General features: G+C 48.2%; 1 protein-coding gene across 6 annotated transcripts in view; it reads right to left on the reverse strand.

Moving 5' to 3' along the window:
- ZNF618 (zinc finger protein 618) overlaps positions 1-16,372 on the reverse strand; it is a 148,237-nt gene that overhangs the window by 63,485 nt on the left and 68,380 nt on the right. For 5 of the 6 annotated variants that reach the window (XM_057419322.1, XM_057419320.1, XM_057419319.1 and 2 more), the window contains exon 3: positions 3,992-4,248. In XM_057419322.1, the coding sequence (XP_057275305.1) occupies positions 3,992-4,248 (257 nt within the window). Of the gene's footprint in view, positions 1-3,991; positions 4,249-8,451; positions 8,699-16,372 lie in introns of those variants that run through there. The other variant, XM_057419321.1, reaches the window with a different exon arrangement.

Raw genomic sequence — 16,372 nt, forward strand, 5'->3', positions numbered from 1 at the left:
GAAGTTCTTAAGGCTTCCGCAGCCCTATTTTACTTGGTATAACTAGGGATTCTCCAAAGTGCTCTTGAATTACCTATGCCGAGCAGCACAGCAACCGAGACATCAGCATCATGGCACAAATCAAGCATGTGCGTGTCAGATTGAGAGTCTCAAAGCAGAAGGATTCACTCGTCTCAGAAACATTTCTGATTTAATGCATTGCTTGAAAACTCCTCTCCAAAATGTTTCTCATAAAGCACAGACCAGACTGAGAGCTTAAACAGTCTCATTTAAAAGTTCCCCTGATCAACTCGCAGATAAGCCTGTCTTTCGAAACACATACTGACCTGATGGCATTCCCAACATCAGAAAATGATCCACACCAGCCAAACAGCCTCTCTCCTTTCTCTTCACTTACAACACAAGTGCCATTTGCTTCTCCTCTCATTTCTAGACAGCTTCATGGTGCACTCCAGTGCCTTTCTGCCCTGACACCCCACCCTGAGAAATGCTGCTCATAGAATCCCAGCCTGGTCTGTGTGGGAAGGGTCCTTAAAGCTCACCCAGCTCCAACCCCTGACACAGGCAGGGACACCTTCCACTAGAGCAGCTTGCTCCAAGCCCCTGTGTCCAACCTGGCCTTGAACACTGCCAGGGATGGGGCAGCCACAGCTTCTCTGGGCACCCTGTGCCAGCGCCTCAGCACCCTCACAGGGAAGAGCTTCTGCCTAAGAGCTCATCTCAGTCTCCCCTCTGGCAGGTTAAAGCCATTCCCCTTGGCCTGTCCCTACAGGCCCTTGGCCAAAGCCCCTCTCCCACTGCCAGAAGACTGTTACAACATCTCTCCTTAAGAAGCCTTCTCTTCTCCAGGCCGAAGGAGCCTGGATGTGTTGGAGCTCTTCAAATGACCTTGGCCCAAGGCCAGCACGTGAAACCCAGCAAGGAAAAAGAAGAACAGGGCACGCTGTACCTCTGAGCTGTGCAGGACAGGAAACACACCGCCTATGAGGCAGGGAGGTCTGGTGGCTCTGCAAGGGGTGCCAGCTGGAGGATGGGGACCAGCATGGATCCACACTGGTGGTACCAGTCTGCTGCTGCTGGCTGACCCAGGCTTGAAGCCAACCTCTCCATTGGCTTTCTTTGCTTGGCATGCCCAAGGGGCTTGCAAAGCTTCTGTAGAAAAGTAGCTGAAAGGAAAATGGTCCAAAGCCACAAACATCAGTACCCGCTCTTTGGGGAGGGATGGTAGCCACTGTCCCCACCCATCCGGCTTGGCTCCATCCACTTCCAGGCATCATGGAGCCCCGGTTGCTCCAAAGGGCTGGAAACAGAGTCTGAAGTAGTGCAAAGTGCAGGGAGAGACATGTGAACGTGTAACTGAACAGGAGGCAGCGCACACAAGGCCTCATCTGATGAAAACACTACAAGCAAATAGCAGCAGCTGAGCTGGGAATCCCTGTTACAAAGTGCTCCAAGAAACAACTGACAATGTAAATACAGCCCGCTCCTGCAGGAGATGTGTGACTCAGAGCAGAGACATAAATCTTCTACAGCACGTTTCAGCCAGCTCCCGAAGCCGAGCCCCGCAGGAAGCCGGCTGGCTCTCACTTGGAGCCACATGTGCCCCGAAGCCTCAGCACCGTGGCCCCAGCTCAGACAACACATCCCCCACTTAACCGACCGTGCCCAGAACACTATGGAAGGAGACAGTCCAGGGGTCAGCGCTTCCATGGGAAGGAGAGGGATTCATTCCCTCCCGATTCACCACTTCACGCTGCATCATGAATTACTGTAAGAAATAACCGCTTTCGACACCTCCCATCTCAGCTTCCCTGATGAAGGCGAATAAAATCCCAGCAAAGCAATGCCTTTCTGCACAGCTGAAGTGATTTAGATACAGGGCTACCAGAACACATCACAGGAAAGGCTTCAGGGAGGAAAACTCCTGGAAGTACCAGTGAGCAGCAGCAGAGAGCTCAAAGCCTTTGCTCTGGAGGCAGGAGGCACCGGTGTCTTCAGCTGGCAACTGGGGCTGTTCCAGAGCAGCAGCCGGAACCGCCAGCAGAGCTGCAAGGATGGGACACTCCTTATGCAAGTTACACAGATGTCTGCAGCCATGGAACAGTGCCTGGCCATGGTTTCTGCAGGGTGATGGAGGGGACCAAAAGAATTGACTGGGAGCCAGTTCAAGAAACCACAAGGAACAGATAGGTATCTGGGCATCAGTTGGTCCACACAGAGCCCAGTATTTGGTGGCCAAAGACAAGTTATTCAGAGCCACCTCCCCAACAGTTATGTGAACGGTGGATGAATGGGGGCACTTACAGGGCTCTTTTCACAAAGGAACCCATCAACTGCCAATTGCCTCAGGACCAAGTCACCTTTAAAGAAACCGAGGGAGAGTCTCTAAAACAACAAGTATGATGCACTTTTCATGTGAAAAGGCCCTTCCCAATAGTAGTTCTCCAGTTTACTTTCTACAGCTTTCAACCACCACTTGTTAACCAGCACACAGCTCGCCATCCCTCTCCCCATGGTGCTTACACATCAAACCACATCCCCCTTCATGCCAGCCTGTCCCCAGCGCTCTCCGTAAGTACATGCTGGTGAATGTCCAAGTCAACCAACAGCAAAAGCCCACTCCCCACTCTGCACAACAATACAGTCAACCTCATCATCTGCAGCCCAGCTAATGCTGCCCAGCCACAAGCCATGGGGAGAAGAGGTCCAACAGAGCAGACAGCCAAGCTGCAGATGCTTTCATCAAGGGCTGTGACGATGGCTGAAGGAGAAGCTCCCATCAATGGTCACATCCCCACCCTTCCCTCCCAGGGCACCAGGGACACCTGTGCATTTCAGGGTTGCCCATGCAGTGATCACCCTCTCAAGAGCTGTGGAGGATCAGCAACTCTGAATACACACAGAATAATTCCTCCAAATCTTATGATCTTTAATTCAGAAGCAGTTTCAGACTTCCAGGCTTTCCCCAAATGTTCTCACCCTGCATGAACAGCAGTGACCTCCCACCTTACCATTCTTAGTGGCTGTCCTACTGGGGAACAGAAGGACAATGATGCTCCCGAGACATTGACCAGCTACCAATACCTCCAGGGTTTCTTTCCAACAGCATAGGCAGTGATCAAGCAGAAACCAGGAGAAAACCTAACACTGGTTCCTCTTTTCTCTCCCCCTGCAAGATAAAACAACCCCAACCCCAACACTGGGCAGCTCAAGCCAGCTTTCTCCTGAGTCCTTTGAAGGGAACATAGTCCAAGTGCTGTTTCTTCTTACTTCTGCCCTTCACTCTTAGAGTCACTGCTGGGACCTGCTCCATGACAGAACCAACAGAGGAGTCCCTTTAGCAAGTGGTGCCTCTGCAGGATCTCTGAAGCAGGAGGACAGGACAGTGATGCCCACAGGGAAAAAAAAAAAACACAAAGAGCTTCTTTTCATCACAGTTTGAGGTGGGGTGAGGACAGGAACTACTGTTTTGGACCTGGCACCCTGCAGACACCCAGAAGACAAAATTATGCCCTCAAAGTTACTGGTGAACAGAAAAACAACCAACCCATAAAACCTGGTTTGAGCTAAATCTAATTATTTACAGAAAGCATCCACAAAGCAACCATCCTCCAAACATTTCAACTGTTTCTCAGGCTTCCCTCTTGTTCCTGCTCATCTACCACCTCATCCTGCCCAACACACCTATCACCAACCCTGGGTTCACCACCAGTTTGGCACGTGACTGCTGGGCAAGTCACTTCACACACCAGAAGAAGATACTAAGCTTTTTCTTACAGTTACCCTGATCTTGGTTGATTCTTTAGAGGTGACCAGATACAAACACAGAGCAGAAGGTCAATACTCCAGAGGCAGGACCCTGTGACTGATGCGCATCTTGGCTCTGGTCCCTCCAACAGAGCTGAGCTTCAGCTCTCCAGAACCTTGTTCCTCTTCCCACACCACGGACTCAAGAGGACCAACAGATGGGGTGCACCACCCCATTGCTTACCGAGCGTCTGCTGGTTGCGGACCCCACCTATGACCACGCAGATCTCCGCAGGCACATCTCCTGGCCCATCTTTTATGTTCTTCTTGGAATCTTTGGTGTCATCCTGCCAGATCACCTCTTCGATATAGTCATCTGGTACCTCTGTTTTCACTTTCACCTCAGTCATCATTCCAGCCTCTTCACTGGGTGAGGACTGAGATGTCACCGACTCGGAGCCCTCCGCTTTTGGGCTCCGCGGGCTCCTCTTCAAGCACTCCCTGAATGGGGGGAAAAGAGGAGAAAACATGAACCCTCAGCGTCAAGTGCTCACTTTCTCATCACTAGAATCTAATTAAAGGCACTTTTATTTAATGCAGTTTATTTAAAATAAGTACAGGTAGGTGTGTCTGCCATATGTGGGCAGTCATTAACCAGACAGAAGTAAGAAAACTACTTGCTAGTAATGAAAATAACCTTAATCCTCACAAACAACAGCAGCGGACATGGACTGGACCATAAACCAATAGCACAGAATTCCATCGGGTTCCTTGCAGGCCAGGAGCACAATCCCACTAGTCCTGAGACCAAGGATTACGTCAAGACTAGTTCATACATGCAAAAGAAAAGCCATATTCTCCTGACGTGTAAAATGGAGCTATCTCCACTTGCATGCGCTCCTCCATGAGTGGATCTACGCTTGTGTTCCCTCTTTTAACCCTTCAAAGTAACCCTGCATCCCATGGTATTGGTATGGCCTTACTTAACATACACAATGATGATCAAAGGGGACTGTCTGCAGTATAATGATATTTAGGGAGACTATCATGTTATGGACAGATACAAGTATCAAAGATGACAAGAGAAATTATGATGGATGGAGGAAGGCAGAGGGCAGTGTATTTAGAAACATTAAGATTTTCATCTTGGAAGGAAAAAGCTGGAAATTCATGGGAGAAATCAATCTCAATAAATAAATACTCAAAACCCCTTAAGTAAAGGAAGGACACCTCAAAGCTGTAGAATGACATGAACAAGTGCTATGGTGGCAAAAGGAAGAGGGAGGTTGAGCACAACAGATGAGGACCAGATAATAACTCAGTGTAGCTCCTTTTCCAAATGCACCAGCACACCACTCATCACGGGCTCCCTGCTCTTAATACTGGTTATTAATAAATGCCAACATGCAGTGAAAAGCTAAAATAATTGCTGGTTCAGTCTGTGCAGAAATCTGAAGAATTAAATCTATAATAGCTGAGACTACCCAGAAACAGAGATTTTAAAGACTGTGACATATTTAGAGCCATGGAAACGCTGGGAATAGCCAAAGGTGTTTGAAAATGTTTTAAGCAGAAGTAACAGGCAAAATAAAGTGGAAAATAGGCTGAACTTATAGATGAGAGTCATTAGACCATGCAATAGTGAAAGAGAAGGAAATCCCATTGCTTGGAAGAGTGTAGAAAGTCAGAACAAGGTATGAATTAAAACGTTAGAAAACTAACACCTGCAATGGCTTCTGACACTGCTTATGGGGCTGGCAGAGGAATCAAAATGCTGCAGCTGGCAGTGCCCAGTGGGTAATTCTGGGAGAATGGAGACGAGAGGAGAGATGAAGGAAGAGAACAATCTTCTGCAGTAATTACTGCACAACCTCCTACACAGACATGTAGTTGCTATTTCAAAATGGGTCAGTCACATCACATCACCAGGTATTTTATTATTCATCCCTTCATTCTCATTATGGAATGAAATGTACAATTAATAGCCCCTAAACAGAGAGAATTAGCCTTCACCTGCCTCCCCACTCCTTCCCACCCTCCTCATACTTACTCCAACCCTGGCTGTGCTCCCAAAATCATACAGGACTTTTTCAAGTGAGAAAGATGAATTAAGATAGAGAAAATGTGGTTGAAACCAGACAGTCTTTATGGTAATATTATTGGATACCCAAAAGGTCCATCAATCTCACCCAACAGCAGCGTAGGTCAGCAGCACTCATTCTAAAGCCAAAGAGAGGCAACAGCCAGGAGCTCAAGTACAAACCACTCAGCAATCAGAAAAGGGTGGGATTAATTGGAAATCAATTGAAGCAACAAGGTGTGAAATGCAAAACACTGATAAAGGCAGTAAAACCAATAGGGTGGTGGTGGGGAAACAGTCTTCCTCCCCTGAGGGCAATCAAACCAATACAATTCCTACTGGTAGGCAGAAAGGTGAGAACCAGCTCTGTACTTCAAGTGAAGGCAAAATGGATTGTTCAGCAACCTGTACTTGTCAATCCTGGACAGAACAACATAGAAGTCAGTGCAGGAGCCAAGCTCATACAACTAGCAGTGATGCTAAGGATACAGCTTTCTGAGGAGATTATAAATTGGGTGAGGACAGAAAAGATCTTCCGAGGGCACCCAGCTTTGCATCACGTCACATTCAGACATAAATCAGCAGAACATGGCATGAAGTGAGCAACAGGCCATGTGCTGCAAGGCAAAGTGCTGGCCTCAAGGCACATCACTCCTGAATGGGGGCATTTCCACAAGGCTCCTGAAATAGAATCATAGAATAGTTAGGGTTGGAAAGGACCTTAAGATCATCAAGTTCCAACCCCCCTGCCATGGGCAGGGACACCTCACACGTCACCCAAGGCTCTGTCCAACCGGGCCTTGAACACTGCCAGGGATGGAGCATTCACAACCTCCCTGGGCAACCCATTCCAGTGCCTCACCACCCTTACAGTAAGGAACTTCCTTATATCCAATCTAAACTTCCCCTGTTTCAGTTTTAACCCATTACCCCTTGTCCTGTCACTACAGTCCCTAATGAATGGTCCCTCCCCAGCATCCTTATAGGCCCCCTTCAGATAAATGATTGATGTGGGATGATTTATTAATGCTCTGGAATGAAATTTAACATCACTGGTGCTAAAAATGATGGATGACCGCTGGAGGGGTGGAGAGCAATGACTGTGAAAGGGACAACAGCACCAGTGGATCCATCACTCCATAAGCTGGCTCTGCCCACAATGAACAGCTGTAGCATAGTTGAATGTGTCCAGGCATGTGGGTGCCCCCACGAACAGCACCCACAGTGCTCAGCCATGATGCCAGCAGGAAGGTTGTGCTGCAGCCAGCCACGAGCCCCGCTCTGACCTACAGGACTAAGGCAGTTTTCAGGTACATGTGCCCAAGATGGAACAAGGAGGTGATTTCCTCTCTGTATGCAGCCATGGTGAAGCCAGTCCCAGCGAGACTGGCTCGTTCTTAAAAGGTGACTAGAGAAACTGGAGTTGGCTCAAAAAAGAGGCACTGAAATGGTCTGAGACTGAGAAATGATACTGACTCTGCGCGACCAAACAACTTCAACCTGTTTCTCATGCCAAAAGGAAGACTGAGAGATTATTTGATGGCAGCATACCATCATCTTCGTGGGGAGAAAATACCATCTTTCCTTCATTTGGCAGGCAAGAACACAGTACGAGCTCATTGCTGGAGCCAACTGAAACGAGGCACAGAACATCAGCACGGAGGGCGATCCACTGGAACAACCATTTTCCAAAGGATGTGCTCAGGGAGAACAAAGCTCTCCAAGTCGTCACACCCAGAGTACCTGCCTGGCCCTGGGTTACTGGGCTCCGTGCAGATGTGCACCGGTCAGACTTGATGGCCTGAGGCTGTAGGAGTATATAAACGTTAGACCAGACCAATGGACCCTCAAGAACATTGCTCTTCACACACATTGACTCTGGATCCATCTCTGCCAGGAAAGTACCTTCCTGGCTGAGTTGCCTGCTCCTGGGTGGGACCTAACCCTGCAAACACCAACTGAAAGCAACACTATTCCTCTGCCATTGCCCCATGGGTCATAAGCCTGAGCAGGTACCTGCTGTACGTTTTGGACACCAGTCCCAAATACTTTCACAACCTCCTGCACCATTGCATAGCACAGAAGCCCTGAAAGGAGCTTGCTGAGCCTCCCCCCAAAAAAAGTAAGCAAACCCATTAAAATAATATAGCACCACTGGAGTTTTACAAAGATTTTACACTAAATAGAGCCCTTCTCTGTCTTCAGATACCTTCTAGGAGAGATGAAGGCAGCAGATGTATCCAGGATACAGAATGGGTACAGATGGGTACAGCACTGCCACTGAGCACCAGTGAGCACCACTCAGCCCAGCACCACGTGATTTGCTGTCCAGATTGTATGTACGTATTTATTCTCTCTATATATACAGAAATACAACTATATATAAAGCTGTACTTGTCTGCACACACATGTATCTTCAGGAGCTCACAACCGTGTCTCAGCATATCCTCTCCTTGCACCCAGCTCCTGCCCCTTTCTACCACAGTACATCCTCTGCTGACACCCCAAGGGGCCAGTGTTTTATTGCATGAGCCACATCCCGTCTCACAGGCCTGGCACCCATCCTCTGCCAGCCAAAATGCAGGAATGTCATCCCAGAATGCAAGCTTTGCTTTGCCATTGACCTGCACCAGGCCAGAATCAGTCCCACACCACCTGAGAGCAGTTCTGATGACCTTTTTCATGTCCCTTGCTGTTTCACTGAAGAAGGAAGAGCTGTTCTCACATCATTTTCATTATTCCATACCCTGCAGAGATTTTCCAGCCACTGGCTGATGCCAGGCTTTAGCCAAACTTCAACTGCAGACTCTCTCCAGCTCAATGGCCAGAGGAACACTATGGCTTTGCAGAATACCTTAAAATCAACACAATCAAACAGCAACACAGTTCCATCCCTCCTTCTTTCTCCTCTGGCTGTGCTCTGCAGGGGACAGAGGAGCCAGGAGGCTCTGATTGCTTTATATGATACACAAGACGAGCATCATTAGCTCCTGCTGAGCAGGTGAAGGCAATGGACCCTTCCTACCTTCCCTGCACCTGGAGAACATCTTCCTCACCTCCATCCTTACAGCCTCCAAAGCACTCCTGTGGCTAGAGCAAAACTAGGATCAGTCCAGGCTTCCTGCCCCTGAAGTTCAGCTGCTGAGGTGATGGTGTGATTGTCCCCAGGGTGTAGGGGATTGAAGGAACAATCCTCATGGGACAGCAGAGTTTGAAGCTCCTGGTTTGGCTGGAGAAACAATACTAAAACCATGGAGCAAAATGGGAAAGAAAAGGAAATTACTGACACTGGAGAAGTTCAGATGGGATGGAGAGGGGTACATGCACAACTACAGAAGAGGCAGGTTCCACTCAGAATCACAGAATGCATTGGGTTGGAAAGGACCTTAAAGCTCATCATCACTCTCACTGGGAAGAACTTCTTCCTGATATCTCTAAATCCTCTGTCAGTTTAAAGCCATTCTCCCTTGTCCTGTCACTACTTGCTCTTATAAAAGAGCTAACAGAAGACAGCATTCACCATAGTGTCCATTGAGCCAGAAGATGCACTGACCCAAGAGAGGTGACCATCGTTTCTTTAGCAGCCCTTTGGTCTTTGGATGTTGTATCCCTTGTGAGCCCATGACACTGCACTTGCTCAGTGTTGTATTACGCTGCAGCACTGCAAAGAGCTGACAACTAGAGATAAAGATAAAGCAGCAGCAGATCCAGAACGTACACACAGGAACTAAGTGAGAACCTTCTATGAGTCAGGTCCCACCCTGGGTACCTGCAGCCATCCCTCTCATGGTGGCTCTGAACACAGGTCCCAGCCTCACACCATCACCTTCCTGCATGAAACAATGCAATTTTAAGTGTTCAAGTGTGGCCTTGTGATCAGCTGCAGTTCCCTCTGCAGGTCCAACCTGCATTTCCCATCCATGGCATGATGTTCCCTGGAAAGAGGACATTCTTCAAGCAAAGCACTGTTTGCACAAGACGAAAGCTTCTCAGAGAAACATGTGCATGGGTACATCTGCTTAAACCCTGTCTCCTTCCACAGGGTGCATCTACCACCTTCTCCTTGTCTTTGAGCTTTCCTGCAGAATACCAACCTCTCTTACTTTTAATATCATGTTCTTATTGAGATGTGGAGCTTGGCAATCCAAGAGCCTCTTCCTTGTGAGGAGGGGAGGCAGGAGCCTTGGGATCACGCGCTGCTCACACTGTCCCTCAGTGGTGTGCCTGGCTGGGCTGCAGGTGAGGTGCCGTCTCATCTGCCAGGACAGACTCTATGGATTTTAAACATTAAAGATGCAAACAAACATTGCACTTGCATGTCTCACGCCTGTGACTAAGTAGGCCACGTAGCCAATTACTGTATTACCAGCTCTGCCATCTCACAATCTCATTTCAACACAGCTGCCTCCTTTGATCATCACACTTTCATCTTTCGATGATGTTACGGCCACTTTCATGTCAAATACAAATATGTGAAGGCAGAAGAGATTTAAGGAGGCCTCGATGAAGACTCGTCATGGGGAACTGGAAAAGTGGGGGTAAAGTGAGTTCCTGGACCCATTTTGGCCCAGCTTCCCTTGGTCCTACACCCATGAAGGGCCGAGGCTTTAGCACTGATGCGGCAAGATAGTATGAGCAAATGACCACGCCGTAAGTGCAATTTTGGCCATAAAGCTGAGTAGACTGGATGATGCCTCACAAGCATCAATGCAAGGAGCAAGGCAGGAAGCTCTTCCAGATGGAAGGACAGAAAGGAAACGACCCTCTGCACAGTGACACTCCACCATGAAGCCAGTGGCCACCTTCCAGCCAGTCCCCTGTGGAAGGAGGCAAGGAGAAAGGGATGTAAGCTGAGGAGCTGCAATATGGTGCCGTTTTCATCCTTGGAGAGCACTTTGTTCTGGCTGGGAAAAGCAGAACTGGCAGCAACTGAAAGCAAATGGGCCCCGTCAGCTGCTGCAGCCAGAAGAAAGTCACATTTGCAGTTTGCTTTTTCTGATCTGGAGTAGCATCCTCATAAATAATGAAAGTGACTAAAAGCTACTTAAAAAACACACACACTCCTCCCTTCTGAAAGAATGAGAAAAAACCCCAATTAGAAAAGGACATTTCTTCCAGCTAGGAATAATTTGTCATGTAATTCTCTGAAGACGGCAACAGAAACACGCGTGCTCCAAGCTCCCTTTTGAGTGATCTGTGGTTGCATACGGACTCAGATGGCTTCTAATGGGGCTATTTTTACAGCACACATCCTGCTGAGCTTTTGGGGAGAGGCAAAGTGAGATCAGTGAGACCAGTCTCCAGTGTCAGCTCCTGTGTGTTTTCTCCTCAAAAGGAGAGGAAAAGCAAACAAAGGTGGAGGAGGACACCCTGCTGTGAACCAACACCTACAAACACAGCTCTTCCGCTCCAGCAGCAAACGTGGAGCATCTTCAGGGTCTTCCTGGACACCACTCAAGCTGGACGAACCAGAGACAGACTTGGTAACACCAATGATGGTGATACCCAGCACAAGAGATGTGTGTCCACCTACACCTTGAAACACACTTTCATACAGTCCTTGGTTCACTCTTCTGGTCTGCAGGATGAAAGACGTTCAGAAGAGCACAGTAATGAGGACCATGCAGTGGGCACCTGAAGGAACATGCTCTGCAGAACCCAGCTGGCTGGTCCCAGGCTAAATCAGAAGGCCTCTGCTGTCAGAAAGGAAGGGAAGCAAAAAAAGGGGGAAGCCTGAAACTGGGCTCAATTTCTAGATGCTGCCATGGTTTTAAAGAGGGTTCCTGCCATGACTGCAGCTACAGGAAGTAGAACAGACAGCACAGATACACATCAATTCTTGTTTTACATGGAGATGATACAAGCAGGGACAGAAAAAGGAAGATGTGCACTGAAAATCTGCTTGTCTGATAAATCAGTTGTGGTGGCCTTGAACCACCTCCCCACAGCTGTCATTTGCTCCCTGGAGCAGCCCAGCTGCATAGGTATTGTACACCAGGAGGAGGGAGGAGGAGCAGGTCAGGAACCAGAGGAGCAGCCCAGTGACCTTCCTCAGGGACATCTCAAGGGACACTACCAGGCAAAAAGATTTTCAAGTTCAGGGTTAGAAGAAAGAAGGAACTGATTTTTTTCCAGCGTTACAGCTGAGTACCTTCCTTCTTCCAACACCTAAAGGGGACCTACAAGAAACCTGGAGAGGGGCTTGGGACAAGGGCCTGCAGGGACAGGCCAAGGGGAATGGCTTTAATCTGCCAGAGGGGAGACTGAGATGAGCTCTTAGGCAGAAGCTCTTCCCTGTGAGGGTGCTGAGGCGCTGGCACAGGGTGCCCAGAGAAGCTGTGGCTGCCCCATCCCTGGCAGTGTTCAAGGCCAGGTTGGACACAGGGGCTTGGAGCAATCTGCTCTAGTGGAAGGGGTCCCTGCCCGTGGCAGGGGTTGGAGCTGGAGGAGCTTTAAGGTCCCTTCCAACACAAACCAGGCTGGGATTTATGATTCTATGACTGTGGTCTCCATGCCTTCTGCTTCGGCTTTCAGATACTCCCTCATAGCCTGAAAGCCAAAGGGACCAACCTACTCATCCCACTCAACCTCCTGTGTCACCGCACACAGAGCTGCTCCTCTGTCAAAAGTGCACCTGCAGCTTGAGCCGGTGCTTCTTATAGGGTTGTCTTGATTTTGGTGCATAAAGTGCTGGAGTGACCATCACATTCGTGGGTCCCTCATCTGAGTAACTGTTTTCCAAAGCAGGCACTGTGCTTCCAGTGTGGATTGCTGCCTCCTTCCATTGGTTTGCTGGAAAAAAGATCCTGTTAATGGGAATCTTATCTTCATAGAATAGAAAATACCTCTTCTGTTGCCTCTTGAATGAAGCAAACCAACCATACTTCCTTAATGTATGTTTTATACACACTAAAATATGGCTTTTAATTCTTGACTCTTTCCAGGACATTTGGGAACGTGTCCGCATTTCAAAGCACGGCTACTGGAGCAGGATGAAGTTTGATAACACTCTGTGGCAGCAGATCCTGCTGCATGTGTCTGAAACCCAAACTGTCACTTGGTCACAAGGAGTTCACGGTCACTCCTGTTCCCCCAAGAGATTTCAGTTCTCTTCACAACTCCCACTTTCCAAGATGAGGTTGTGTATTCTCAGAGTGTGGGTTTAACCTCTGAAAGCAAATGTTATAGGAAAAACCTGTTCACTCATTCGCTGAAGTTATTTTAGGGAATGGGAACTCCTTCCTCCATCAGTGGGTAGAGGAGTGAAGACTTGCTGAAGAACAGAAAGAAGAAACTGGTTGGAGCTTCAGGGCATCTTCCTCTGCAATATGCTCTTGTGAACCTCATGATTTAAGGACTTTAAGGTCACTGCTGCGTTGCAAGTGTTACTTCAAAAATCTATACTTGTTTTGTCCATGGTCCTATAGGCTGTGTCCTTGGCTGGTGCTCTTCACAACGCCGGTGGATCTCCTCTTGGCCGCAGATTTCTTAGCCACACTGATCACTTTTAAAGTGACCAAGTAAGCTGAAGCTAACCAGGAGGGATGTGCAATTCTCAAAGGCTGAGAGGCTCTTGCTCCAAATCAAGATTTGGGCGGACATCACACTAATTGTGCAAAGAAACAAAAGCAGCATAGTTAATTTTTCCAACTATCTTGGTCTAAACCACACAACCTTTCTTGGCAGCAACTGGAATTTCATGGTGCATTCGCTGCAATGTGATGCTCAACAGCATCAAATCCTTCTGAAAAGAAGAACTAAGAACCAAGCCAGGCTGCCTCTCCTCTAGACCTGAAACATTAAAATACAAACCAGAACAATAGTCAAGAGCCACAAAGAATTCCTAAGGTATTAGCAAAACAAATTCCCTCCAGTCCTTATTAGGAATATCTTGGGGACGGTTTGAAGAGGAAAGTCTAACCAAATACAAACCAAATTTGGCTTATCCAACAAAAACCAAATGCGCTCTGCTTGCCAAAAGCTAAAAGACTTCAGTCAGATAAAAACTGTGACATACAAATGATGCAGGTTAAAAACGAAATATAAGATGATAATGGAATAGCTGCCGGCGTGTTCACATTTCCTAGCGTGGAAATGTCAACAGAGACAAAGAAATTCAGGGAAAAACAAAGAGAATAGATTAAGGGTTTATTTATATCGGTGGAAGAGGTTTGCCTTGCTTGACTAAGAAATGACTGAGGGAGTGACAACTGGCTGCAAATGGCCACAGGTCCATGAGCCTGCGCTGGACCATGGCAGCGACCTGCCAGCAGCAGTGCGGCACAGCACGGCACGAGATGAATGGGATAAAACAAGCAACAGGAAAAGATGGACAGAAAAGGAGAAAGGACCTTGGGACTGGGAAAACTCCGCAGCTGGGGAGTGATACAAATGAGGTGGCAGATGTCCTGCTGTGGAGATACACAGGGGCTTAACATAAACAAGCTACAAGGCTCCACACCATTCTCGGAACAAGCCCAAGGTGCCCAGGAGAGTGACCCATGGAAAACAATTTCCTGGTAACTGAAGACATTATAGCTATGACTTCTCAGTACTTCATGGCTCCAGAAAGGGACGTTTCCCACCTCATACCATTCAAAGCCCACCGAGGCTCTGGCATTTGGCAGATTGGTGGGGTCCAGAGGAGGCCATAGAGACGCTGCTCTGGAGCCAGGCTGAGGGAGCTGGGCTAGGTCAGCCTGGAGAAGAGAAGGCTCCTGAAGGGGAGACCTGAGAGCAGCTCCAGTGCCTAAAGGGGCTGCAGGAAACCTGGAGAGGGGCTTGGGACAAGGGAAATGGCTTTAACCTGCCAGAGGGGAGACTGAGATGAGCTCTTAGGCAGAAGCTCTTTCCTGGGAGGGTGCTGAGGCGCTGGCACAGGGTGCCCAGAGAAGCTGTGGCTGCCCCATCCCTGGCAGTGTTCAAGGGCAGGTTGGACACAGGGGCTTGGAGCAAGCTGCTCTAGGGGAAGGTGTCCCTGGCCGTGGCAGGGGTCGGAGCTGGATGAGCTTTAAACTGCCTTCCAACACAAACCAATCTATGGTTCTTTGGTTCTCCCACAGAGCTGTTAATGCTGTAATGAAGTTAAGACCCATCCATGCCCTCAGAGCCAGCTCATAATCCCAGAAGGTCTGGGATTTCAGCTCCTCTTGAGAGCAGAGCCTGCTTTTCTGCACAGCTACATCTGTGCTGCGAGCGGGTTCCCGGCTGGTGACAGCCCTGTTGCAGACGGAGCTGAGCTTCCAGCTGGCTCCGTTCCCTCCGCAAACAGATGCAGTTCCTATATCAGGGTCTGATTTATTCAGCAGGAGTCTCGCACATTAAGTGTAGTTAAGTCTGAAAACAAATCTAATGACTTTAAAATAAATAGCCAACAGAGGACTTGAAACTCAAATTCTTCCTTCCTCTGACACCCACCATATAAACAATAATAATTATATAAAACCGTGTCTAACACATGACTACACAAGACTCTGGTGACCAAGAAAAGCACACGCTGCTTGTCAGACATAATTGCACATTTGGGTTTTCAATTATTTCTTGTCAGGATCCAGAGCCCACCATCTGAATGCTGACATTAATTACTGGTAAGTAGTTAGTTTTACAACTCCCAATGACTACCCCGAGCTCTGCAGCTCCTGATGCTGCTCCCACACATGCTCTAGTCCTGCCGAGCCCTCCAGGACTGTCCCAGACACTCACAGAAACCAAACCTGGCTCACCATGTGCAGAAGGGGCTTCAGAAAAAGCTTCAAGAAACTTCCCAGTAGGTAGGAGCAAGGTCACTGGTCCCCAGGCAATGTGCTTCATCCACAGGAGCCCACATCACCTCCTGATGCCATTGTCCAGTTGAGACCTCCAAGCCCCACTCGAGCACCCAACTCTTGGCAACACGCTCCAACACTAACTGCCCATCACACAAGGCAAAATCCTGCCTTTTTGCTGCCTTTAATTTGCTGCCTTTTAATTTTGTCGACTGTCTCTTTTTCCCTTGCAAATGGGAGAAGGAAGCCTCTGATCTACCTTTTCTGGAGTGTTCAAAAACACACACAGCTTTGTCAGGTTGTCTCTTAGTTGTCACCTCCTCCAAGGCAAACAGCCATCTCTCTTCCAGCCCCCTTGAAGGAAGGGCTTTTTCTATGCTCCTAATAATTCTCTTCACTTTTTAACAGTTCCCATTAATAAGCATTAGTGCAGTACAGGAACCACACAGCACTTAATAAGGCAGGAGAATGGTGAGCACAATCTGTCACCACTAACTCTTAGCTGCATGTGCTGAGCCGTGTTATTTCAAAGGCAGCAAACAACTGTGGGGGTGAGAAGATCATACAAATCCTGTATCTTCAGAGCTTGAAACATCTACTTGAAACAGAATAAAACCAATTCAATACAATAAATAAGTAAAACCAGGATTGACCCAATGCTGCGGTCACCGCTTTCTGATCAAGAATGCTGGAGTATGCCACACAGAAAGGTGTCCTGGCAAACTTACTTTGCTTTTGTTTTGATACTGATGCAAATTAATCTTTAAAAGCTTCCTCAATG

The sequence above is a fragment of the Pezoporus wallicus genome, unplaced genomic scaffold, assembly GCF_028554395.1.
Source record: "Pezoporus wallicus isolate ANWC-B61680 ecotype Strahan unplaced genomic scaffold, APGP_CSIRO_Pwel_v1 contig_10790, whole genome shotgun sequence".
Taxonomy (NCBI): domain Eukaryota; kingdom Metazoa; phylum Chordata; class Aves; order Psittaciformes; family Psittacidae; genus Pezoporus; species Pezoporus wallicus.